Here is a 27694-nt window from a genome sequence, read left to right as displayed (position 1 = left end):
AGGGAGAGAGAGAGAAAGCCACCAGGTCCGGGACTCAAACTGCTGTCAACCACATAGGAGTCCAGTGCCCTTAACTATCACGCCCCCTGCTGGCCCCCAAAGCAAGTATAAACAGATCATGGTGGGAAGTGAAAGTGTGAATCAGTCAAGCTTAATATGCTATTACAAAAATGATCAGGCCTGCCTGTGGCATGGTGGTTAAAGCAGCTGGATCCCACATGGCTGATTGTACAGGCTGAGTCCTAGACTCCATAGCTGAAAAACACATAAGGAGTTGGTGCATGCATACTTGAAATCTCAATAGGAGGAATAAATTGAAAAGAGACTGTAGTGTGACCATGACCCATAGAGGGTGCTCCTCCCATTCCGTCTCTCTGGTGAGCACACATGCCTTCTGGAAAATTAAAAACAAAACAAACAAACAAAATTAACTAGGGGCCCAGCCTAGGTGGTGTGTTGGTAGAGTACTGGATAGATGGCAATGCTGGAGACTACCTGGCCAAACATGATGTTAGATACCTGGGTCAGCCTAAAAACATGTGAGGTGTGTTCTCAGGCACTCAAGACCCTTGGTGCTGCAAGGCTGGGGAAAGGAGATCGTACTTGGATGAGCCCCTGCAGAGGGTGCATTCTCTCTCTCTCCCATGCTCATGCACACATTCTCTATCATAAACACAAATTATTATCTAGAGACTGCAGGATCATAATCATTTGTTATGTAACATATTTCTAGGTATCTGCAAAATTCGTTATTTTATAGAACCAAAATATATTTTTTTATGGCACCACAGGTAACTGACAAGATACAAACTTATGTAATCAACTTTTATCTGTGCAGGGACCAGCAGTTGGTGTAACAGGTATGTCACTGGACTCCCATGTAGTCAGTCGTGGTTTGAGTCCTGGACCTGGTGGCTTAAACTCATGCTGGGTGTGCGTGCCCAAGATCCAGATAGGAGAATGGAGGAGAAGGGACTGCAGCATGGCCATCCCCTCTTGGGAGATGATTTCTCGCTTTCTGTCTCCGTTTTTCTCTGTCTTTCTGGAAAGCGCACACACCCTATAGCAAAAACCTCTCCAAAGAAACACTTTTATCTGTGCAATTATTTTTTGGTACATGCTACAGAATGTACGTTTGTCCATGAGAGAGAGGGGGGGGGGGGAAGCACCACCAAAGGAGTTTGGTCATTACACAATCCTTTATTCTCCAATTTTCCATTCTGTCAGGACTCTAGACATGAGCAGTGCACCCAGCATGAAGATGTGAGCAGGATCTGAACCCTGATCAGACATGGGAGATTCAGTTTCCTCTGTGCAGAATCTAACCACTGTACTATGGGAGCAGCACATCTGTGGGGAATTTTGATGTCTCAACAGAGAATATAAATTTTTAGCATTAAAACTTAATATCAATAAAACCTTAAAAGAAGACTGAAAACATGTATCTTCTCATGATCAAAATATTTTAGTTTTAAATCGAATATTGCCTTAATTAGATTTTGTCCTGTATGTCAATGGCCAGTTTGACAAATTATAAGGTGAAACTTAAATTAGAAGGGAAAAAAATCTTTGGAAGTTCTCTTTCTTTTTAAAAAAACTTTTGCTATAGGGCCAATACACTCATGGGAGACAGACAGAGACAGAGAGAGAGAGACAGTGAGAACAATTGAGAAAGTACCCCCCTAAGGGAGGATGGCCACATTGCAATTCCTTCTCTTCCATTCTGCTCTTGAGATTTTGGGCACACCCACACCTACACTCCACATGTTTTTCAAGCCACTGGGCTGGGATCTGAACCCTATAGTCAGCCATGTGGGATCCATTCACCTTAACCTCCACACCATCTGCTGGCCCTGGAAATCCTTTCTCTATGTGATTCAATCAACCCTGTACTTTTCACTATAATATGGTAAAACAAAAAAAGCAACTCCCAAGTAACCATCACAGTTTCCAAAAATTGTGTACCATGATGCAGGCTTTCCTACCCTCACATAGTTCTTTCATAGAATCTTGAGAGTAGAATACTTACAGCACATGCTCATTGTCCTCTCCTATGAAAAAGAAACTCTCTGTATGGTTTGTCAGAACCATGGCATGGACATAATGCATGTGTATTTCTTTGCTGTTTGATAAAAGATCCATTTTTAGCCATTTAAACATCAGTCCCATCCCTGATTTATACATGATCTTTTTCTAAAGAGTTCAAAGTGCGCCAGCCAGTAGCATGGTGGTTGAGAAAACTGGATCTCACATGACTGACTACACAGTTTAGATCCTGAACCTGGCAGCTTAAAAAATATGCTAGGTGCATGAACATGTGTTCCCAAAACCCTGAAAGGAGAAATGGAGACGGGATTATAGCGTGGTTGTCTTCCATGGGGGTGAGAGGGTGATTTCTCACTATCCCTCTCTCTCTGTCTCTCTAACAAGCACAAGTGTCCTCTAGAATACACACACGCACACACATATACATACATAAAGTTCAAAAAAAGCATACTAACACTATCCAGTTGATGTTCACAACTTCTCTGTGTGGCAGATAATACTAAGTATGCAAATAAGAAGAGAAGAGGCAGAGTTCCTATATTCTAGCTATAATCAGATTAGAATTTTTAAAATTACTATCAACTAACATTTCTAATTGATGTACAGAACACAGTATTCTACACAGGTCTGGCTCAATAAATAGCATTGTCATAAAGGACTCATAAACTCAGTTAATTCTGTCGATTAACCTGAGTTCAGATTAATGGCAGTGTTTTCTAACAATCAATTGGAAGATGGATATTGTAAAGATAAAAACATGGTCTTGACTGTTACCTTAATTTTGCCAACAAAAACCACATGAAGTTTTGAATCCTGAATAGGATAATACTTCTATTAGGAAAACAGAATCTGGATGTAGAAATTACAGCCAATTATCAGTATTTTGTTTCAGAAATTTTATATATATTTTATGCTAGCCAAAAAACAAAAAAGAGAGGCGAGAAGAAAAAAAAAAAAGATTCAAATAGCAAGTTTATACGAGTAGGATTTAAATTAATCAGTTCCTAACAACTGTTAAGTACAACCTTCTGGAAATTAATTTGCCTAATGATAATATACATGTGATAGGGTTGAAATTATTTAACTGACATTATATTTCACTATTTAGTTTTGCTCTACCACTGCTTTAGCAGTGAATCCTTATGAAATGTAATGCAGCTAATGAGGTAGCTTTTTAACTGAACAAACTGACAGGCCCCATATCTGCAGAGGCAGCTTGAAACCGTGCCCAACCTCTTGGCTTCCCAAGAGGCTTTTCAAAATTCAATAAATAACATCTGTAGGCGATGTTGGGTGCAGACCTAGCAGAGTGCGTCATAACACTGTGCTGGCAGAACAAAGAAACCATGACGACTGCCAAGTTTCCATGGTAACTGCTGCGAGGCTCTGAGAGTATAATAGCACATCAATCACTGTCCAAAAGAACTTCATTATCAGCTAGAAAAAACCTTTAGGATCTGTTTAGTGTGCAATTGTGGGTTAACTCACCTCAAAGCCTTGCTCTCTAGCAAAAGTGGCAGCTTCCTGAAATAAAAAAAAAAAGAACAGTTAATTATAAAGTACTAGGTAATGAAATAATCCATTTTGAAACTCATTCAAATCGTCTTCTTTTTACACAAGTATTTCAATATACCCACATAGTTCAAGTTTTATTCTTATACCAAAAAAGGTTCCCCCCCCTTGGCATAATGAAAAAAAAAAAAAAAAAAAAGCAGGCATAATGTCAACATATTTCCCAAGTTAGAATAAAGAAGATGTAGTGCATGTTTTACTGTATCTGCCACAGTGAGTTCAGGTGTTCTGACCTCAGCAAAGAAAGACAATCATTTGAAACTCAAAGAACATCCTGGTGGTTATGTTTTTAATTAAAATAATACCTCTTAGAACACTCTAATGTAAAAAGAATACCTGCTAATAAGTGTAGATTCAGAAAAATCACCATTTTGCAACTCCCATATGAAAGTTATGCAGATAAAGATCACCTAAGGATGTTAAAATCCAAAGGATGATGGGGGAACTGGGTATTTCCATGGACTCAAAATATAACCGATTATATTCTGGTCACTGGGAGCAAAGCATAACTTTATAATGAAAGGATCAAGCTGTCTTCACTTTAACCCAGTGATCAATCCCATCACTTATCGTCATTAATAGTGGGATCAACAAATATTCTGTGCTGATATGATGCAATATGAAGTCCATAGTATTACCCATGAAGAATTCTGACAAAAACTTTTAACACAAATTGATCAAACTCTAGCCCAATAATGTGCAGTCTACAAGAAATACAGAAGACAAGGGAACAAGACAAAGGATACACAGCAAAAGCAATTGGACAAATTCATAAGCTAGGACATTCTCCAGGACATCTAATTTATAGTCTCTTTAACAAGCCAACATGATGATAAGTAGAGAAGGGGAAATGACAAAGAGCAATGTATGAACTTTAACTGGATGTTGTTTTGAAAAAACAAGGTATAAAAGACATTTTGGGGACAAAAGGAGAAAGTTATTAAAATGAGGATCAAATAATATTAGGAATTACCAGTTTGTTAGGAAAATGCCCTTAAGTTTCAGAGCTAAACCTTACAGTGTCATGATGATATATGCATTTAACTTTAGGATACTTCAGGGGGAAAAAAAATAAATGAAGCAAAAATGGCAAAATGTTAATTGTTAAGTCTAGACCTACACAGTATGTGGTGGTTCTATACTGCTACTTTTTTGTTTCTTTAAAAAATTTGTATAGGCTGACCACATAGCATAGTGGTTAAATGATGTGCATTGGGAGCTGGATCCCACATGGCTGACTACAATTTGAATCCTAGCCCTGGCAGCTTGCAAAACATGCTGGGCGCATGTGCATATGTGCTCCCAATCCTGACAGGATGGGGAAATGGAGAAAAGGGATTGCAGTATGACTATACCCAACTGGGGGCATGCATTCTCTTTTTTTCTCTCTCTCAATTCCCGGTGAGCACAGATGTCCTCTGTCAATTACAGAAAGAAACTTTAATTATTTTGTAATAAGCAGCCCCCCAAAACTCCCAATTACTCTTTTATATAAAATAACAGAATAACAAAAGTTAAACATTAAAAACATAGTTAATTTTTTAATATACGAAGCACTCGTATATTTTAAAATATTTTAAGGACAAAATCTAATGAACATTGTTATATACCTGCATGCCTTTGTAAAAGATAGCAATTGACAAAACCACACCTGTGTAACCAAACCCTCCCCCTTTCTTTGTGCATGTATTTTAATTTCAGGACTACTAGAACATGGATGAAATACTACTTTTCAACTTTACTTCCCTCTTGAAAATGAAAAAAACTGCAAACGACTGTCAAGAGCCTCTACATCTTTACTTACATTCCTCCAAAATTATCTTTGCCAAAAGATATTAATAGAAGGATGGGATTTGAGCCTGAGTAGTGAGCAGATCCAACTCAACTAAAACGACTGTCGCACCAAACCATGTAGGGCAGAAAGTACATTTAGTGTCTCTAGCACAAATCTGGGTACTATCTGCATGTTGAAGACAACACAGAAAAAAGATGTATACAATTATGGTCCAATATACTAACAATTTATAGATTTAGAGAACAATGTTGACGGTTTGGGAAGGTCAAAACACACAATTACAGTTGAACACTGAAGTTAACACAAAGTGATAAGCTGAAAGTACAACTCCTTAGGCTATTCATTAGAGAAAAACAAGGCTGACAAAGTTAGCCTTAGTATTACAGCCCCCCCCATCTTGATAATTGGCTCAAACAAAGTTAGTCTCCTGACAATTTACATATAACAGAACCTGTACATCACATACTCAGTAATGTTTGCTAGCTGAGAATTTGAGGAAAGAGGTAAAACTCAGAAGATATCAACATAGTGTTTTCTTTTTTTTCCTTTTTTTTGGAGAGGTTTTCACTTATAGGGCTCGTGCGCTCGCCAGACAGACAGAGAGAGACAGAGAGATAGAAAGCGAGAAATCACCCCCTAGGGGGGATGGTCACACCGCAATCCCTTCTCCTCCATCCTCCTCTTGGGATCTTGGGCACGTACGCACACGCGTACAAAACGCACAAACGTGAGTTTTAAGCCACCAGGTCCGGGATGCGAACCGTGGTCAACTATGTGGGAGTCCAGCGACATAGCCATTATGCTAACTGCTGGTCCCTCAACGTAGTGTTTTCTAACCTATCATAATTAATCCACGCTAATTCTTATATGAAAAAGGCAGCTGAAATGGTCTGCTATAAATACTCATTTATATGGAACTATCAGAGGCATGAAAGAATCTCAGAGGACTAAAAGACAAGTTAAAATAAGGAATCCATAGGATTAATATTACACTGAGACATAAAGACTAAAAATCCACATACAATAATTATTATTTTGTAGTGTCTAGTTTTGCTTATATAAATGTAAAAAGAAATGAGACAATTAGAAACAAGAAGACACACATAAATGTCAAATAATTTTTTTTAAGGAAAACAGGTGCTAAGACACACATCTGCAAATTATTCCAAGCACCAAGATATTTCTGTCTGAGAAAGGACAGATTTTGAGAAGTCTACTTGATTTTCTGTCCTAGTACCCCCTCACACAGGTTTGCTAAGCTGTGCCCTATCACTAGAAAAGCTAAACACTTGTTCGGTGGCTTAAAGTGATCTTATCATCTGACTTCCTCCCACCTTCCTTTGATCTTGGGCTGGTGCCACAAGTCACTCCATTAGAGAAGACAGCTGGCTCACATCACTGCAGACTTTCTCACAGCTAACCTCTGATCTGAAGGTGTCTGTAGATACAATGATGGAACAACATTTACTTTTCCCTCTCAGCAAAACAAACAAAACAACACAGGGGAACAATCCGACACAGTAAGAATTTAAAGCAGAATTTTAGTTCTCAGAGTCAAGGCACAGAGGGACAGAAAGAAAAGGCATTAGGTCAGAAAGCAGGGAAGAAAGAATGGGCATAGGATGGTGGGCAGAAGGATAAGCCTGGTTCCAAATATCAAGAGTAATTCCAAGTGAACTGATCACACTAAATTGAAAAGGACTTTTTAGTGTGCCTTCGCAGTAAAAGTGAGAAAAGAAAACAAGCAAGTCCCCATCTGTGCTGCCCCAGGGCGCCTCGTACTGAGTTTCACAAATCTAATGAAGCAGTCAGGTTAAAATCCAACTGCAGAGTGGATGTGACATGTGGAGAACAGCTAGGGTTAGAATAGAGAAGCAGGGCGGTTCCTAATGCAGGTGATTATCCATGTGATAATCATTATATTTACAGGCTTTCCATTTTAGATCTGACATCAAAAATCACAAAGGAGGAGGGATTAAGGAAATAAACAACCGACAGAGAGGCTTTCCTGCTCCCCTGAGAGTATAGCGCTTTCATTCATGCATGACAAGCAACAAAAGCAAAACCAAACAGGCCAGGAAAGAGTATTTCTGAGAAGGCTGGATTTCACATTAACACTCCTTTCCATTTTGATAACTTTCACTATTATTCAGTTTCTCAGACAGGTCACATTTTCAGAATCAGTTCTTATTGTTGTCTATGCCATAATACGGTATCATTTTGGGTTTACAATAAATGATACTCACATAATATGTCTTTTACAACAACAGAGCCGTTTTTTTCCTTCCTGGAACTGGATGTTGAGAATAAAATGACATATAATTAAAGTCTTACACTCTCATATATACCACGCCACTTAGGATTTACAGTAGGCTTGCTGTTTCACCAACCAGACTAAAAGGGGGCTGGTAAACCAACAACCAAATGGATCAAGATTTAAGAAAAAGAAAGCCTGAAAAATTATGATTAATGGAAGCCAGGGAATACTTACATTATGAGTTATTTAAAGGAATCAGCAAAGCACTATTAAAAAAGGACAATCCTCAGGCAATACAGGAAAGGAAATAGAAACTACTGTGCCTGTTTGCGTGTATGAAAGCCAGCTATTTATTTCCTTCACATTGGGTCATCAGAAAAGTCATGACACACATGACTTTTCCAGCGACCCAATATATCCTTATATTTTGTCTAATAACATGCAGGTTCTTACTTATAAAGTAGAAATATCTGTAATCAATATTAAACTGAAGCCAATACCTGTCCATACTCTCACTTTTTTCCTTTTTTTATAATCCTTATAGTTTTTGCTATAGGGAATATGTGCTAGCCAGAGAGACAGAGGGAGAAATAGACCATTGTGGGGATGACCACACTGCAATCCCTTCTCGTCTTCTCTCGAGATTTTGAACATGCTTGAATATGTGCCCAGTGTGATTTTCAAGCTGCTGGGTTAAGAACTCAAAAAGAACAGTTGGCCATGTGGGATTCAGTGCCTTAATCTCCATACCACCTGCTGGCCCCATACTCTTATTTCATTTCCACTTACTTGCTACAAGCAATATAGAAGTAATAGTGACTTCTATGGGAAGAAAGACAGTTATTCTGAGAAGTTAACAAATGCCTCGAAAGCAAAAATATTCACTTCTTCTCTTCAGAATGAGAAGGGTATGACTATGACCTACCACTATAATCATAAGTCATAATTTTTGCCCTCTTACTTCCTGCTTTGCACTTTAAGGCACCGACCCTAGTTCAGAACTATTATCTGCTTCTGTTACCACCTTGTTTTTTGACCTTAGATGTGAGAAGTTCTATGTACAGGCTTAAATTTCATGTACTGAAACAAAGAGGTAAACGGTCCAACTTAGGATCAGAGAAGATACTGGGTTCCTACAGAAAGCAGTCCATCCATCAAAAACTGGCTACTTTTTCTCCAATTCCATGGAGGAAGGAAAGATTTCAAAGTGTACAGTGGTCTGGCTCTACAGGGAGTCCCCATGGTTCTCAATCAAATCATGGGAGTATAGAGCTTTAGGAAAAGTCAAGGAAGAATGGAGTAACCAGACCAGTACTGCTTGTTACTTTGTTCATCTTCCCAACCAATAAGTATTTACCCCTTAAGAATAGTTTTAGGTTAACAGCTGTGTTAACCTAGAGGTATATCACTGTTACAGACACATCACAACGGTATAGACGTTGACTCAGTAATATCTGAAACATTAATTCTGTAAATCCTAAATGGTGTGGTATAGATCAGAATCTAAGCTTGAAAGTTGATTAGAAGCAAAATGGAGTCATAAGGAGCAACTTGTGTCAACCATGACTAAAATGGGCTGGAGAAGATCACGAGAAGTTGCTTCCTCATATATTAGCATGCTTGGTAACAAAAACTGTCATAAGAATTCTGCCAGAACTACAACCCTATACAAAGACCACTGTCACCTGATACAAGGACTACTTCTGCAAGGACATCTACCCAGAGACGGCCCTGTCCAACCTTAGACTGACACTATCATTGTTACTGATCCAGGCAGCCAAGTATAATTGTCCCCAAACAACTGGTATGATCCCTTCTGCCCCATCCTGCCTGTGTCTTTTTTCTTTTTTTTTTGAAGAGGTTTTAGTTAACAGGGCACGTGTGCTCGTCAGAAAGACAGAGAGACAGAAAGCGAGAAATCACCCCCCAGGGGGAATGGCGATGCCACAATCCCTTCTCCTCTCAGGATCTTGGGCACGCACGCACACGCATCTGGCATGAGTGTAAACCACTGGGTCCAGGACTCTAATCGCGGTCGACTACATGGGAGTTCGGCGACATAGCCATTACGCTGACTGCTGATCCCCGTTTGTCATTTTTGACTTAACTCCCCTTCACCAGTGGTGACAGCCACACCACAATTCCTTCTTCTCTACTATCCTCTTGGGACCTTAAGCATGCATGCATGTGTGCCTGATGTAAGTCTCAAAGCCACTAGGTCAAAGACCCTAACCACAGTCAGTCATGTGGGAGTCCAACTACTACGTCACTTGCTAGTCCCTCAGTTTACCTCTTGTAGACTGACGACAGGATGGTATCTCTCTCTCCCCACATATATTTGATGTTTATATGTACAAAAACATATAATGCAAATTCATGTGTTTGTGTATAAGCTTAGAGGTTTAATCTTGCTTTGAATGCAACATAATATTGGTCAAGAGGCATTTATGGCCAAACAGGCAAGTACAAGGCTTAGAGATAAAAAGCCTATACTAAAGTTCCAGTTTTATAGTTTATTTTCTATGTAATCTTGAGCAAGTCACTCAGTATATAAATTACTTTATCAATAAAACTGGGATTAACAATATATAATTCATTAGATGACAGATTTTACATGAAACTATAAAATCATTTTGCCTATTAAATTCAAGTTCTTGGTGGGGTGGCAGGACAGTTTACACAAATGCGTCCCAGAGCATCCAGAGGACACTCAATGAGCTGTCTTCTCTGTGGATAAGGTGTATATTAGGTATCCTCCAATGTGACTCTCGGTGATCCCGAACCTGGTACCCAAACAAACCCTGTAAACAAACAATCATCTGCCCTTGAGGGTGGGCTGACCTAGTTAGTAATGACCAAAGTGGGTCTAGCAGATGGTGTAATGGTTATGTTACTGGACTCCCATGTACTTAACTACAGTTTGAGTCCCAGAACCAGAGGTTTAAAACTCACACTAGACGTGGGTGGATGCATGCCCCAAGTCCCAAGAAGAGGAAGAGAAGAAATTGCACACACCCTATAGCAAAAATCTATTAAAAAAAAAAGAAATGTATGACAAAAGTCTTGGGATGTTTTGTTCACCCTCTTGATCCCATGCTTTTTCTGAGTCCTTGCTTTAGAAGAAAGAAGTGCCATGATGTGAGTAGCCATATGGAGAGGTTTATGACCAATGAAGATCTTGCCAATGGCTGAGTGAGCTTAGAAGTGGATCCATCCCCAGTTGAGCAAGAAGGTGACCACAAGTGTGGATGAAACCTCAGTCAGAATCTTGAGACACTGCATCAGAGACCCCAAACTAAGCTGTGCACGAATTCCCTACCCACTTTACATATGAGGAACCTGAACTTTAGACAGGTTAAGTAACAAGGAAAAAACCAGATACTTTCCATTTATATTAAATTAACAAAAACTTTAAAGTCAGTGGGGTGAACAGATCAATTACAGAGTGAGCGAATTCCAGAAAGAAAATATACATACATCTCTAAGTGGTTTTGTATAGCTTATTTGTATATATTACTGCTAATCCATTTCTTCAACACAGATTAACTGGGGGATATTCCTTCCATAGGATTAATTTCTTGGCATTAAGTTTGGCTTTAATTTACAGTGTCTATTATTACTCTGAGACATTACTTACTTTATTCAGAATAGAGCAAGATTTTTAAGTAGTGGGGGCCAGCAGATGGCATAACTGTTACTCACTGGACTCCCACAGAGCCAATGTCCCGGACCTGGTGGATTAAAACCCATGCCGGGCACGTATGCGTACATGCCCAAAATCCGAAGAGGAGGATAGAGGAGAAGAGCCTGTGTTGTGGTCATTGCTCTGGGAGTTAATTTCTTGCTTTCTGTCTCTCCGTCTCTGTCTGTCTGTCTCTCTGGCAAGCACATACATCCTATAGCAAAAGATTTTTAAGTAGCATAGAATTCTCAGGTGAGAAAAATATTGAGTCAAAGTCTAATAAGGTATGCAACAGCTGTAACAGTGATACATCTTTAAATTATGCTGAAATTTAATGATAGAGAACTATCTGCTGTTCTTTTTTTTTTTTTTTTTTTTTCCAACATAAAGAGTTATGTGGCTTGGGAACCAGCAGTTAGCGTAATGACTATGTCACTGGACTCCCACGTAGCCAACCGCGGTTCGCGTCCCGGATCCAGTGGCTTAAAACTCACGCCAGGTGCGTGTGTGCCTAAGATCCTGAGAGGAGAATGGAGGAAAAGGGATTGCGGCATGACCATTCCCCCGGGGGGTGATTTCTTGCTTTCTGTCTTTATGTCTCTCTCTGTCTGTCTAGTGAGCGCACAGGCCCTACAGCGAAAAAACCTCTCCAAAAAAAAAGAAAAAGGAAAAGAAAAAAAGTTATGTGGCTTAAGCCTCTAAATATTTTCTCATGCTGTCCTTTAGACTATGAGTTAATTTTCTTTATGCTATATTTAAAAATCAAATACTTTGAGAATATAATACTGTTATATTATTTTAAACTTTATTATTTCTGATGAAGAAAAGTTTGAATTAGTAACAAAAGGAAATAAAAGTTGGAGAAGATTTGTTAAGTAAAATGTGAGCCTAGGAGTCACTTTTTAAATTAAATTTCATTCACAAAAATAAATGTACTAGCCTTTCCTAGGAATATAAAATACAACATTTTGGAGATTTCCAACCTGTGCTCTGACATTTATTACCATATGCTTCCTGTCTGCAGAATGCTGAATAGAAATATTATTTAACATTTATTGAGTGCCAAAAACTCTGTGGAGCAATGTATAGCTATAAAGACAGTCATGGCCTCTATCCAATAGCTTTATAATAAAAATCAGATAGACAGTATATAAATTACACCTAAATAAACGTGAGTTAAAAAAAATTTAGGCAGCCAAAACACAAGCCAAAAAAACAAGGTTTAGTTTTAAAAGAGTCTTAACCCTTTCACAAAGTGATTTATTAGCTAAGTTGTCTATTCTAGGAAAGAGTTGTTCATTCTCACCTTTAAGCAAATTTAATGGTGGGAACTAAAGAAAAATTAAAGAAAATGCTGCATCAAGATTTAAGACTGATGGGACCAGCAGTTATCGTCATGGCTATGCTGCTGGACTCTCATGTTGTTGACCACGGTTTGAGTCCCGGACCTGGTGGCTTAAATTCACGCTGGGTCCGAGTGTGTGTGTGCCCAAGATCCTGAGAGGAGAATGGAGGAGAAGGGACTGCGGCATTGCCATCCTCCCCCACCCCGGGGAGTGATTTCTCGCTTTCTGTCTCTCTGTCCTGATGAGAGCATGCGCCCTATAGCAAAAACCTCTCAAAAAAAATTGTTTTTAAGACTGATTAACTACTTAGGCTAATTCTGGAATAACCCAAATTCTTTATTTTTGGAGAGGTTTTTGCTATAGGGCGCGTGCACTTGCCAGAAAGACAGAAAGCGAGAAATCGGCCAGCAGTTAGCGTAATGGCTATGTCGCTGGACTCCCACGTAGTCGACCATGGTTCGTGTCTCCGGCCCGCGTGGTTTAAAACTCACGCAGAGCGCATGTGCATGCGTGCCCAAGATCCCAAGAGGAGAATGGAGGAGAAGGGATTGCGGCGTGACCATCCCCCTGAGGAGTGATTTCTCGCTTTCTGTCTCTGTCTCTCTGTCTGGCGAGCGCATGTGCCCTCTAGCAAAAACCTCTCCAAAATAAAAAATAGAAAAAAAAAAAAAAAAGAAAGCAAGCAAGAAATCACTCCAAAGAGAGGATGGCCACGCTGCAATTCTTTCTCCTCCATTCTCCTCTTGGGATCTTGGGCGCGCACGTACATGCGCCCGGTGTGAGTTTGAGTTTAAGCCACTGGGTCTGGGACTCGAACTGTGGTCGACTATATGGAGTCCAGCAAAATAGCCATTATGCCAAATGCTGGTCCCAAATAAGCCAAGTTGTTAGTTACTGAAGGAAGAAAGAAAAAAGAAAGGACAATAATAGTAGCCATTTCATAGGGTGTTTTTTTCCATTTTGAATGAGATAAAGTGTTCAACATAAAGGAAACACAAATGTGAAGTCTCTGTGTTTATCTCATTTAAGCCTCACAAAAAAATCTAAGAAACAGGTATATTTTCATTTTATAGGTGAAAATGTGAAAATTTGGAGAGATTAAAATGTGTCCAAGACCATATAGCAGATGATTGTTACAGCTGACCTTTGTGTTTTCTGCATGGTCTTTGATAACCTACTACTGATGAACTCTTTCAGGATATGTACATCTGAAAAAAGTCTTTATTTGCTTTTGTTGAAAGATATTTTTGTTGGGTATAGAATTCTAGGTTGATAATTCTTTTCTTTCTGTGCTCCAAAATCAAAATCAATTAATCTTGCACTAATTCTGATGAGAAGATTGATGTCATTTTTTTTTACATCCAATCACTGTATACCATTACAGCATGCAAAATGAATTTTCCCAGCATGAATACACTGCATATTAGTCCACTTAAAGATATTCATGCACTCGCCAGAAAAAGGGAAAGTAAAAAATCATTTACAGGGGTGTGGGGTTGGATGGCCATGCTGCAGTTTCTTCTCCAGTCTCATCTAGGGATTGGGGCATACATGCAAACACACCTGGCATGATTTTCAAGCCACTGGGTCTGAGAATTGAATCAGGTCTAAGACTCAAATAGCACAGTTGGTCATGTGAGATCCAGTGCTTTAACCTCCATGTTACCTGCTGGCCTGATTAGAGTCATTCTAGTTCTTCTGTATATAATGTACCTTTTTGTTTGTTTGTTTGTTTTAATGAGAGAAGCCTTGCTGCTTTTGAGATTTTTTTCCATCATTTATTTTATGAAATTTGATTGTGATATATCTTGCTATAATTTTTTTTCTTTTTATCTTCTGCTTCTGGTCTATTGAGCTGCTTGGGTTTGTAGGCATATAAATTTTCATCAAATTTGGAAAATTTTCAGCTTTCTTTTTCCAAATTTTCTTTGCCTCTCTACTCCTACTTGAACTCTATATAAGTATATAAAGTCACCTGAAGGTGTCCCATTGCTAATAACTACACTGTCTATTGTTTACCCCGTCTTTTTTTCCTCTCAGTGTTTAATTTTTAAAAGGTCCTATTGCTATGTCTTCAAGAAAATTAATCTTTTCTTCCATAGTGTCTGCTAACATCCAGTGTATTTTCTTTTTAAATTCAGACAGTATTTTTTCATATCTAGATAAAGATATTTTCCATGTCTCTCCTTAATAGGCTTATGTTTTTGTTTGCCTTGTTGAAATACAGAATATATTTAAAAATACCGTTTTAATGTTCTTATCAACTAATCCTAACATCTGTGTCATTTCTGAATCTGTTTATATTGATCAATATTTTTCATTATGTATTTTCCTACTCCTTTGCATGAATGGTAATTTTTTACAGGATGCCAGTTATGAATTTATGTTTAAGTTATGGGATACTTTATTTTTCATTACATATTTTTAAAGTTTATTCAGAAATTCAGTTATACCACTTGGAAACAGTTTGATTCTTTTCTGCCTGTTTTTAAGCTTTGCTAGATGAGATGAGATTAACTTTTAATCTACAGCCAAACTACTCCCAATATCATTTTGAGTACTAAACAAGATAGCTTATTGACTGCCTTTAGAGACAAGCTAATGTATGTGAAAGAAAAAATTATTCTTTCTTTCTTTAATGAAAAATTAATCTTAGCAGCCCCAACCTTGGTGGCACAGGCAGTAGGGCACTGAACTGCAATGCTGAGAGCCACATGTCTTACTGTGGGTTCGGATACTAAGGGAACCTGAAAGCATGTCAGGTACAGACACACCTAAGATCCTGATGAGCTGGAGGGCTAAGGGAAGGAGATCTTGGTGTAATAAGAGTCTGTCAAAGATGCCTATCTTTCTCTCATGTGTAGGTATTCACACACTTTCTCTTAAAAATAAAAATTAACTTAAAAAAAACCCCAGCTTACTAGGGCTAACAAGTGGCATGGTTGTTAAAGCACTGGACTTCGATGTAGCTAACCTCGTTCTGAGTCCTGGATCTGGTGGCTTGCTTTCTCTCTCTCACGCTCTGTCTCTCTCTCTCTGGTGAGCACACGTGTCCTACAACAAAAATAAATAAATAAAATAAATAATTCTTAAAACAAACAAACAACTTAGCCGACTGTAATCTAAAAAAATATTGTCTGATAAGAGTTGGTTTGGGGCTGGTAAGTGGAATGGTGGTTAAGGCAGCTAGACTCCCACATGGCTGACTGTGGTTGAGTCCTGGACCTGGTGGCTTGCTTTCTTACTTTCCTTCTGTCTCCCTCTGGTCAACTTCAAAATAAATAAATAAATAAATAAAATAATGACAATGAATAAAATTAAATAAAATAATCCTTAAAAAAAATATGTGTATATATATATATTGTCAGAGAATTTTCTTTGCCTCTCTACTCCTACTTGAACTCTATATAAGTATATAAAGTCACCTGAAGGTGTCCCATTGCTAATAACTACACTGTCTATTGTTTACCCCGTCTTTTTTTCCTCTCAGTGTTTAATTTTTAAAAGGTCCTATTGCTATGTCTTCAAGAAAATTAATCTTTTCTTCCATAGTGTCTGCTAACATCCAGTGTATTTTCTTTTTAAATTCAGACAGTATTTTTTCATATCTAGATAAAGATATTTTCCATGTCTCTCCTTAATAGGCTTATGTTTTTGTTTGCCTTGTTGAAATACAGAATATATTTAAAAATACCGTTTTAATGTTCTTATCAACTAATCCTAACATCTGTGTCATTTCTGAATCTGTTTATATTGATCAATATTTTTCATTATGTATTTTCCTACTCCTTTGCATGAATGGTAATTTTTTACAGGATGCCAGTTATGAATTTATGTTTAAGTTATGGGATACTTTATTTTTCATTACATATTTTTAAAGTTTATTCAGAAATTCAGTTATACCACTTGGAAACAGTTTGATTCTTTTCTGCCTGTTTTTAAGCTTTGCTAGATGAGATGAGATTAACTTTTAATCTACAGCCAAACTACTCCCAATATCATTTTGAGTACTAAACAAGATAGCTTATTGACTGCCTTTAGAGACAAGCTAATGTATGTGAAAGAAAAAATTATTCTTTCTTTCTTTAATGAAAAATTAATCTTAGCAGCCCCAACCTTGGTGGCACAGGCAGTAGGGCACTGAACTGCAATGCTGAGAGCCACATGTCTTACTGTGGGTTCGGATACTAAGGGAACCTGAAAGCATGTCAGGTACAGACACACCTAAGATCCTGATGAGCTGGAGGGCTAAGGGAAGGAGATCTTGGTGTAATAAGAGTCTGTCAAAGATGCCTATCTTTCTCTCATGTGTAGGTATTCACACACTTTCTCTTAAAAATAAAAATTAACTTAAAAAAAACCCCAGCTTACTAGGGCTAACAAGTGGCATGGTTGTTAAAGCACTGGACTTCGATGTAGCTAACCTCGTTCTGAGTCCTGGATCTGGTGGCTTGCTTTCTCTCTCTCACGCTCTGTCTCTCTCTCTCTGGTGAGCACACGTGTCCTACAACAAAAATAAATAAATAAAATAAATAATTCTTAAAACAAACAAACAACTTAGCCGACTGTAATCTAAAAAAATATTGTCTGATAAGAGTTGGTTTGGGGCTGGTAAGTGGAATGGTGGTTAAGGCAGCTAGACTCCCACATGGCTGACTGTGGTTGAGTCCTGGACCTGGTGGCTTGCTTTCTTACTTTCCTTCTGTCTCCCTCTGGTCAACTTCAAAATAAATAAATAAATAAATAAAATAATGACAATGAATAAAATTAAATAAAATAATCCTTAAAAAAAATATGTGTATATATATATATTGTCAGAGGGGACGTGAGCTCCTGAGAGAAAGAAAGAGTATGCAAGCATGCGTACTCCCACCATGGGAGTAGTCATGTGCACATGTACCCAAAATCCTAAGAGGAGAGTAGAATAGAAGCAATTGTATGAGGCCATCCTCCATGGTGAGGAGGATGCTTTCTGACTTTCCCTCTTGTTCTTTCTAACTTTCTGTGGTGAATGCACATGCTCCATAGCAGAGAGAGAGAGAGAGAGAGAGAGAGAGAGAGAGAGAGAGAGAGGGAGAGGGAGAGGGAGAGGGAGAGAAATATACCAATTTTTTTTTTTTTTTGAGAAAAAGTTTTGGTACAATAATATATGTATACTCCCCAGAGAGATGGGGAGAGACAGAGAGACAGAATCATCCTCAGGGAAAATGGGCACACCATAATCCCTTCTCCTCCGTTCTCCTCTGGGGATTTTGGGCAGGTACACATGTACATGTGCCTGCCATGAGTTTTAAGCCACAGGGTTAGGGACTGGAACCACGGTTGAACATATGATGGGTCCAGTGATGTAACCACTACTCCATCTGCTGGTCCCTAGAAATATAGCTATTTTTCTACTTTACATACCTTCTTGTGAGAATCTCAGATAACATATTATCCAACCCTAGTGTGTACTGTGATATTTTGTAATCTTCACAACAAAGGATATGTTTTGGTTGGGTATCAATAACACATTGGGAATTGAAGGTAATAGCACACAGAAGGAATTACAAGGTACTAGGGATTTACGTTGTACTGGACCTTATAAAATAATTAAACTAACAGATGAGCTGTGAGACTTTTTGTTTAAGATCCATTTTGCTTCATTGTATCAGGTCATAGGAAAAGTCATGACATATTTCTCTGTGCAAAAATGTGTCCTGACTTTACTGACAATCTACTACACAGTATACAAATTAGCTTCTACCTACACCCATGTCACAAATTGTTTTCTCATAGACACCAACAACGACCTTTCTGAATAGACCTTGATCTCTTTTTATCAAGGGAAGGATCTCTGCATAGTCTAATATTTAAGAATATTTATTTTAAGAAATGAAATACTCATTTCCCTCTATTCTTTCAGAGATTTAATGTCAGTCTTTGGCCAAATGTCTTTGTATATTGCATTACTCTATATTTTCTAGGTAAATGTTTTCCCCTCAGGTTTCTGGTCAATTCCTTTAATTTACTTTTAAATATTCAAGCTCTCTTGTTTGGATCTTCCAACTGTGCTGAATGATTACATAGGTTAAAAAAAAATTACACTTGACTTTATTGTTGCTTTATAATTAGATTTTTCCCCACCCTATCCTAGAAACTCCTCCTTACTTTCCTGTGTATATCTTCTTTCCATTTTTGTTTCACCTTACTGTTGCTTATCTTATTATCTTGCTTATTTACTAAATTTCCCAAATGTAGCCTTTCTCCCTCCATGCCCCCACCCCCATGAAATTCAGTTTTTGATCTTCCAATCTTTTTTTTTCTTACATCATTTTTGGTAACTTGTTTTACTCCTTTCATTTGACATCTTCGGCAAATATCCTACCTCACTTTTTCAGTCCTTTCAACACTTTCTCTTTCTTTGCATCTGCCAAGTCCCAGGTTCTACTAAGTCAATATTATAAGCGTAAGATCTATAATAGCTATACCCTTGTTTCCAATTTTACCAAATAAAACCTAGGTCAAGCCTGTACCGATTTTTGTTGTCGTCTTTTAATCCATCTCTAGTACCAGTCTCACCCAGTTTGAATGCAACCTTGTATACAACCTTAGATTCATCTTCTTAAATACTGATTAGCCTTTGTTTAAAAACCTACCTCCTGATAAAAGTCCCTGAACCACAGTCTCTGACTTTCACAGGTTCTCCATAATGTGTCCTTAGTTTTCGTTTTTAGCCTGATCTTTTATTATTCCATTATACATGTACCAGATGCCACTCAAACTAGAATACTTGCTATTCTCTGAACACGCCCCAGGCTTTTTTGCCTTTATGCTACCTTGCACATGTCGGCACTAAATGAATTAGAATACCTCAACTACTCTTGTCAAAATCCTACCCATTCCTCCAGGGTTAGTTCAGCCATCTTTCACTTAATGGAAGCCTTCTTGAATTGTTTATGGTCTCTCCTTTTCTACCTCCAGAAATGGCTTTCTACACCATACAAGAATTTTGTCAGGTTGTAAAGGCTTCTCTGACAGCAATTATGTGCAGAATGGAAACATAGATATTTATGTATATAGTTTATCTCCTCTGTAAGATTATAAATCCAAAGTGCACAAACTGTTTCATTTTGTATCCTCAAAACATCTAACATATTGTCTGCACAGAATAAGATAGTAAATCCTAGTTAATTTACCAAATAGTGAGGACCAAGGATTTACCAATATTAGGCAAAGAAGCAAAAAGAACTCCTCAAATACTGTACTTGTGCACTAAATTGGCACTGTCTTGATTTCTAGTGGTTTACGCTTCATTTTTTTAATCAGAGTTGACTGAGTTTAGTGCTCTGTATATTCTATTATGCTTTCTTTGTGTTGCCCTATCTACCTACCTATCTAAAATACAAGCAGATGTGTGTGTGCGCGTGCATGAGAAAGAGAAAAGCACCTTCAACAGGGTCTCATCATGCCATGGTCCCCTCTTCCCAGCTCTCTCGATCCTCAGGATCCTGGGTGTCCATCTGGATTTGTTTTCAGATCAACTCGGATATAAATCCAGAGTTGGCCAAAAGACTTCCAGCCTTGCAGGACACTCGTGTTAGCACTGTGCTATACTGGCTGGGCCTGTAATTGACAATAGTCCCTTTTCTTTCCTAGTGTATCAGTTTCTTGAGAATATCATTTTGTACTGCATGCCAAAATTGCGCCTCTTGTACAGTATGGATTAAATAAATGGATTTTAGAAAGAATTAATTTAATAGAATCTTTATTTTAAAAGGCAAAAGATGATGTGGTGGTTAAGGGCACTGGCCTCCCAACCACAGTTTGAGTTCCGGAACTGGCGGCTTGCTTTCTCACTTTCTCTTTCTCTCTCTGTTCCTCTCTGGTCAAATAAAGTGAAATAAAAATAATTCTAAATAAATAATAAAAAAAAAGGCAAAAGATCTTCTACCCATGTGCATTGAGATTTTCAAGGATGATATGTAGTATTTGCCTAAAACCTTGGGAAGTTGCTGGTCTGATGTGTTCCACGAGAGTCCCTATGCAATCCATAATTGTGCCATACTTGTAGTTTTCCTGCTCTTAGAAGTTACCTGAAAGTATTCTGGCATTCTGCAGTTTTTAGTACTACATAGATAATCACAGAAACAGAGTATTTTACTTTGGTTTTCTTATTACATTTTTAAGATGTATGCAGTCCAGACTTTACTGGCATATATTGAAGATCAAGAAGTACAGTTTAGCAGAATAACAAGAATAAACACCAAAAGATTTGCTACAGAAGTAATAAAAATAGCAAAAAATTTTTTAAAAAAGGAAAAGCCAAACAACCAAGACAAAAGTATTTAAACAAAAGCCATAAAGCAATACCCTTGCATATAGACAAAATGACTGGGGTAAATAAGAACTTTGGGCTCAGTTTGAGTACTTGGTAAGTTATCATAAGAGAGCAATTTTGGGGCCAGCAGGTAGTGTGGTGGTTAAGGTGCTGGATTCCCACATGGTCAACCATGGCTTGAGTCCCAGATCTGATGGCTTGGAAGCCACCAGTCGTGCATGTGTTTGTGCATGACCAAAATTCAAGGAGAAGGGGCTGTGAGACATGGCCATTCCTTCTGGGGGATGAGCTCACTTTCCCTCTTATACTCTCTTTCCAGCAAGCACATGCAAAATCCTTGAAAAACAAACAAACAAACAAAAGAGCAATTTTACGACAAGCTACAATTTTACTTTGCTCACATGCAACATGATAGGAAATTTATAGCATGTAGTATAGAAACACATCTAAATGTATTTATAACTAGCAATAAGGTACATCTTCTCAATGGTACCTTTATATTTTAATAAATAAATGCTAATATGTATCTAGTGAAGCTTATGTCATTTTTTTTGTTGTCGGTGTACACATGATTACTGACACCACCATAGGTGCGGCTAAAGATTCACTGATAATGATTATTTCAAGAGGAGATCATGTGCAATAAGTTGATTTTATGTGTTAAGTATTTTAAAAATAATATCTGACTCAGACAGTAAAGCCTTAAAAAACAGAAGGAAAGAGCTTTTCACAGTTAACAATCCTAAAAATCTTGTTGTAAAAGGAATGACCTGAATCACATTCTAAATAAACATAAAACGTACCTCACAAACAAGGAAAACAAATTCTTGACTAGCTCAAGTACATTAGAGTTGATTTAGACAAAATAGAGTCCTGCTATATGCTCACCAAACCAACAGATCCTGAAAATTAGGCAGCATATGGTTAGCAGCAGCAGGGCCAAAGGAAAAGAGTGTGGATGTAGGACCAGGTTGCTATTTGGATAGGTACTATGTCCCCCAGATCCACTTCAAACAGACTAACTCAAAATAACATTAACACAGTTAACCTTCATCTGGACATCCAACACTTAACAATAGTTTTGGTATCACAGTTTTTGAGTTATCAATAACTTCTTTTTCATTCTTAAAGAATTATTTTTATTTAACCCCGCCTCTCCCTTCTTTCTTTAAATTTGACCAGAGAGGGACAAGAGTGAAAGCAAGAGAGAGAGAAAGTGAGAAAGCAAGACACCAGGTCTGGGACTCGAACCACGGTTGGTCATGTGAGAGTCTAGCCCCCTTAACCACCACGCTACCTGCCAGCCCCATGTAATGAATAACTTCTTTCACCTCTGTTACTTCTTTTTTTTTTTTTAATTTATTTTTTACTGGGATTAGCAGATGATGTGATGATTATGTCACTGTACTCCTATGTAGCTGACCACAGTTTGAGTCTTGGACTCAGTAGCTTGAAACTCATGCCAGGTACATGTGTGTGCATGCCCCAAATCCTGAGAGAATGGAGAATGGATTGCTGCCTGGCCACCACCACCCCGGGGGGGTGGGGGGATGATTTCTCCTTGTCTCTGGTGAGCGCACATATCCTATAGCAAAAATCTCTTTAAAAAGAAAAAAAAAACTATTTTAAATTTCTTAGAAAAGTCATGATGTATTTTCCTACACAAAAATGTGTCAAGATTTTCCTGAAGATCCAATGTTATCATTATAATAATTATTTTAAGTTTTCTATAAACGTATGCTGCCTAATTTTCAGGATCTGTTGGTTTGGTGAGCATATAGCAGGACTCTATTTTGTCTAAATCAACTCTAATGTACTTGAGCTAGTCAAGAATTTGTTTTCCTTGTTTGTGAGGTACGTTTTATGTTTATTTAGAATGTGATTCAGGTCATTCCTTTTACAACAATACTCACCACGGCATAGGTGGGGGGTGGGGGGAGTATGGTGGGAGGGGTAGTGAGAAAGCAAGTCACCAGGTCCAGGACTTAAACCATGGTCAGCCATATGGGAATCCAGAATATTAACCACGATGCCATCTGCCACCTGCCAGCCCCCTCCCTGTGCTACTTTCATATCATCCTCTACTTATCTATAGATGATGGTTATCTATGTTTTTTTACTTTGAAAGAACAACAGGAAATTTAGAACTCTCAAAAGAGAGTCAATGGCACATTCTTGGGAAGGAAATAATAAGCCATGTATGTGAGAGAATGCCAACACTCTCAAGGTCTGTTCTCCGGTTTTCAGAAGCATCTGAAACCACCTAGTGTGTGATTGACAAAGCATCTGAAAACACAGCCACCATAGAAAATGTCCTAAGTATATGAAGACCTGGAAGACTTTTTACCTGCTGTAAGAATAAATGAAGGTAGCAGTAACTGTCTTCCATCTATTTCAAGAAGCTTAATAACCAGTGAACAGGGGCTGGAAAGTGGCATGGTGGTTAAAGGCACTGGACTCTCACATGGCCAAGTCCCAGTCCTGATGGCTTGCTTTATCACTTTCCCTCTCTCTGATCAAACTGGAAAATAATGATGATAATAATAATAATAAATAAAGTTAAATAAAATTATTCTCAAAAGAAAATCAACGAAAATATTAGTTCATTTAGTTTTCTTTTTTTACTTCTTTATTTTATTTTTGAAGAGGTTTTTGCTATAGGGCGCGTGTGCTCGCCAGACAGACAGAGAGAGACAGAGAGACAGAAAGCGAGACATCACCCCCCCAGGTGGCATGGCCATGCCTCAATCCCTTCTCCTCCATTCTCCTCTTGGGATCTTGGGCACACACCCACATGCGCCCGGTCTGAGTTTAAGTCACCAGGTCCGGTACGCAAACCACGGTCGACTACATGGGAGTCCAGCGACATAGCCATTATGCTAACTGCTGGTCCCAGTTCATTTAGTTTTATGGCACTTAGTTCATTTAGTTGTATGGCATTCTGCTAGGCCTATCTGAATTAAAAAAAAAAAAAAGTAAAAAGAATTAAAATGAAAGCAAAAAATTAGAGTCAGAATATAGTACATTACAACTGAAATACAAAGAAAACAAAAGAAGTCCATGGCAGAAAATGGAATTTGATCTAAGTCTAGAAAGACAGTAAAATTTTAGGTGTATGGAAAATGAGAGGTGTGTTCTGAGAAAAGCATGTGGCCCAAGTTGGCTGGATTACATAACGAGCAGAGAAGTGAAAGGTAGGCTTAGTCTGGATTAGGTTAAGAGACTGTGTTTAATTTATTTAACTACATGGTAGGTAGAAGGCGTGAGAGATGGTTTTTGAGCAGGTAAATGATGTAATTAGGACTACACTACGGAAAGATTAATTTATCCTAATGTAGTTAGATTTGTCATCTAGAAAAACGAGAGGTTTATAGCACTTCCTAAAACCTTTCTATCTCTAGAACTCAGTGACCATACCTGAGATTACTAATCAAACAAATACTCATTTGTATGAGGAACAAACTCAGTCTCAGTTTCTCCAACCCACTCACTCAACACATTTCTGCAACCAAACATGTGGAGATTTCTCCCAACAAGTAAGCAAGCAATCATTTCTGTAGCTGACACCAGCTGGACAGCCTCTAATCCAATTCAGTTCTGATGCTATCACCTAGAGATAGCATCAGACCTCAAAGACTGAGGGCTCAGTCCCACGATATTCCCCCCACTTCAGACGGCAGTTGCAAGTTCAGGGCTCTAGAACTTCTGACTGGCTGGCTGGCTACAGATTGTGGTTTCCACAACCCTCATTCCACAACCCTCAAATTAGGTTCACTTAATTTGCTAAAGTAGTTCACAGAACTCAGGGAAACACACATTCACCAGTTTAGTATAAAGGATATACACGATATATGAAGAGGTATGTAGGGCAAGATCTGAAGAGTCCCGAATGCAGGAGCACGCATACACATAGAGTTGGGGGGAGCCACCCTCCCGTTTAAGGAGTTCTTGTTCACCTTCTTGTAATCCTTCACATATTCAGGTGTCCAGAAACTCTCCAAACCTGTCCTTTTAGGTTTTTAATGGAAGCCTGTTATGCAGACATAAATGAAGCATGTACAACCGTGTGGAAATATGCACAAGAGGGTGTGATCTAACACTCAGACTGAGGAAACCCAGCAAGGCCTATCTATTCAAATTCCTCTTTCTTAGTCTCTCTTTGAAAAACACCTTTGTCCTTGGTATGGGACAGAACCCCTGTGGAACACAGATCTGAATTTCTTTTCCCTTTAAAAATAATTATTTAGTTAAAATTTAGAAATCACTAATACTATTTTTTAATTTGATCAGAGAAAGAGAAAGTGAGAGAAAGCAAGTTGCCAGGTCCAGGACTTGAACTGTGGTCAGTCATGTGGGAGTCCAACACCTCAACTACCACACCACCTGCCAGGTCCCTTTCACTTTTTTTTAAATTGTCAGAGGGTTCGTGAGCTCACCAGAGAGAGACAGACAGACAGAGACAAGAGGAAGAAAGGACCCCCCTTCCCCTCACTGGGGCATGATCACACCACAATTTTTCCTCCATTTTTCCATCCTGTTAGGATTTGGGGCACACATACACATGCACAACCAGGTGTGTATTCAAACCATTGCTGGCTATGTGGGATCTGGCTCCCTTAATCACTAGGCTACAATGAGGGAGCATGGATAAGCAAGGACAGAAGGCCCAATAGCTAAGAGGTAGGAACTACAGATGAAAACCAAAATATGTATCATAACATCACATCAAAAAATGTTTTTTTGGGAGGTCCCTAACAACCACTGACATACTACTATGAGGGAGGGCCCCTTAAGCAAAAATTCCTGATTCTGTTAAGAAAGGACTGGCCTAAATCAGTGAGAAGATTTAAATACTCGCCTTTTTCTACTGGTGACATCTTTTCGTAAAAGGTAAAGTATCTTTTTTAAAGGTGACAGGAAAAGATTCAGATTTATTACTTCTTTCTGGAAGCCAGAACTCAAGAAACCTTTCTCCTCATTCATGGATACTTAAAGCAAACTCTTGCCAAGAAAAACAAATTGTAAAATATAGAAGTTGGAAAATGTGAATCATCACTACTATTAAAACCTACATTTAATATTATGTTGTAACTTCAAACTATTGCTGAATCCCATTAGGTATACACACAAATTCAAAATGATATCCTAACTTAATAAATGACATTTAAATCTATTCAGAAGTAGAAACAAGAATCATCTGATAGAGAAATAATTGTAGTTAAAATGAAAAGGAGAAAATAAAGACATAAAGAGGTCAGAAGGTAATGGGGAAGAATAACACAGAAACAGGCTGGAAGTGAATAGGCTCAGTATTACAGCAATGAATGCGACTAACGTCAGGACCCAAATGAATAGCAATTTATCTTCTGTATTATGCATTTTCTTGGTTTATGGGATTCTGTATTAAGGTACCTATGATAAAGATGAGACACCTATCACTTAAGAGGAAGAAATTATTTCAGCCAGAACTTTGGGCCAAATACTTAAGGAATTTTAGAACATATTCAATACATACCACATTAATGAAAATAACAATTTGGCCTTTATTCTACAAGCAATTTGGATTATTTTTAACTGTCTTCTCAAAATTTAATTCAATTTAAATCATATCCATTAATCTAAAATATGCAATTACAAGTGGGGTCTAATTGCATTGTTCCACTTCCCAAAACATGGCTTGCATTATTTTTCCCTGATGAGATTCCTTGTGTAAAATCATTAGTACTGGGCTAGGTAGTGGTGCACCAGTAATGCAGCTGGCCCCTGTGGAAAGGTTTAACATTTGTATCCAGGACCTCCCTAAACACACTGGACATGGATGGGCTCAAGTGCCTGTGATCCAGGCAGCTGAGACTGGGGTGCATGGTGATTGTGGAGACCCTGTTGCAGGTACCTGTCTCTCTCTGAATCTTACTCGATCTCAATGAAGAAAAGGGTAAATAAACTTAAAAACAATCATCAGTATCATAGGCAGGAATCTTGAATTGTTAAAATCCACTCTCTAAAGATGATATACAATAGCCAAAAGGCATATGAAAAAATGCTCAACATCCCTCATTGTAAGGGAAATGCAGATCAAAACAACAATGAGGTACCACCTAACCCCAGTCAGAATGTCTAAGATTAAAAAAAAAAAATGATAAGTGTTGGTGAGGGTGTGGTGAAAGGGGAACTCTTACACTGCTGTTGGGAATGTAAATTGGTCCAGCCGCTGAGGAGAACAATTTGGAGATTGCTCAAAAATCGACAAATAGAACTACCATATGATTCAGCAATCCCACTCCTCGGTATATACCCAAAGGACAGAAGAATTCTTCATTGAAAAAGTGCTTGCACATCGATGTTTATTGCGGCACTATTCACGATTGCTAAGACATGGAACCAACCCAAATGACCCCGTACGGATGAATGGATTAAAAAACTGTGGCGCATATACTCTATGGAATATTATTCAGCCATAAAAACCAACAAAACCCTGGCTTTTGACAAAAAGTAGAATATGCAAGATTTACTGCTGAGTGAAGCAATCAGGCTGTAAAGGAGAGACATTGTATGTCCCCACTTAATATATACCCAGTGTCTACACTTTATGACCGAAACTGATTGACTAAAAGATATACAAACACAAGAGGTGGGTGTGAATGCCAGATGTGATGTGGAAGAGTGGAGCCTAGGG

At 38.3% G+C, this 27694-nt stretch overlaps 1 protein-coding gene across 1 annotated transcript in view; it reads right to left on the bottom strand.

Annotated features, from left to right (window-relative positions):
• Positions 1-27694, bottom strand: part of ADK (adenosine kinase) — a gene marked incomplete at its 5' end in the record, with an annotated part of 331594 nt that overhangs the window by 118440 nt on the left and 185460 nt on the right. Inside the window, 1 exon segment of the mRNA XM_014592023.2 lies at positions 3535-3570. Within this exon segment, the coding sequence (XP_014447509.1) occupies positions 3535-3570 (36 nt within the window).

The sequence above is a fragment of the Tupaia chinensis genome, unplaced genomic scaffold (assembly GCF_000334495.1).
Source record: "Tupaia chinensis unplaced genomic scaffold, TupChi_1.0 Scaffold000635_1, whole genome shotgun sequence".
Classification (NCBI taxonomy): Eukaryota; Metazoa; Chordata; class Mammalia; order Scandentia; family Tupaiidae; genus Tupaia; species Tupaia belangeri.
Note: the sequence above shows the minus strand (reverse complement) of the source record. Positions and strands in the feature narration are given on the sequence as shown.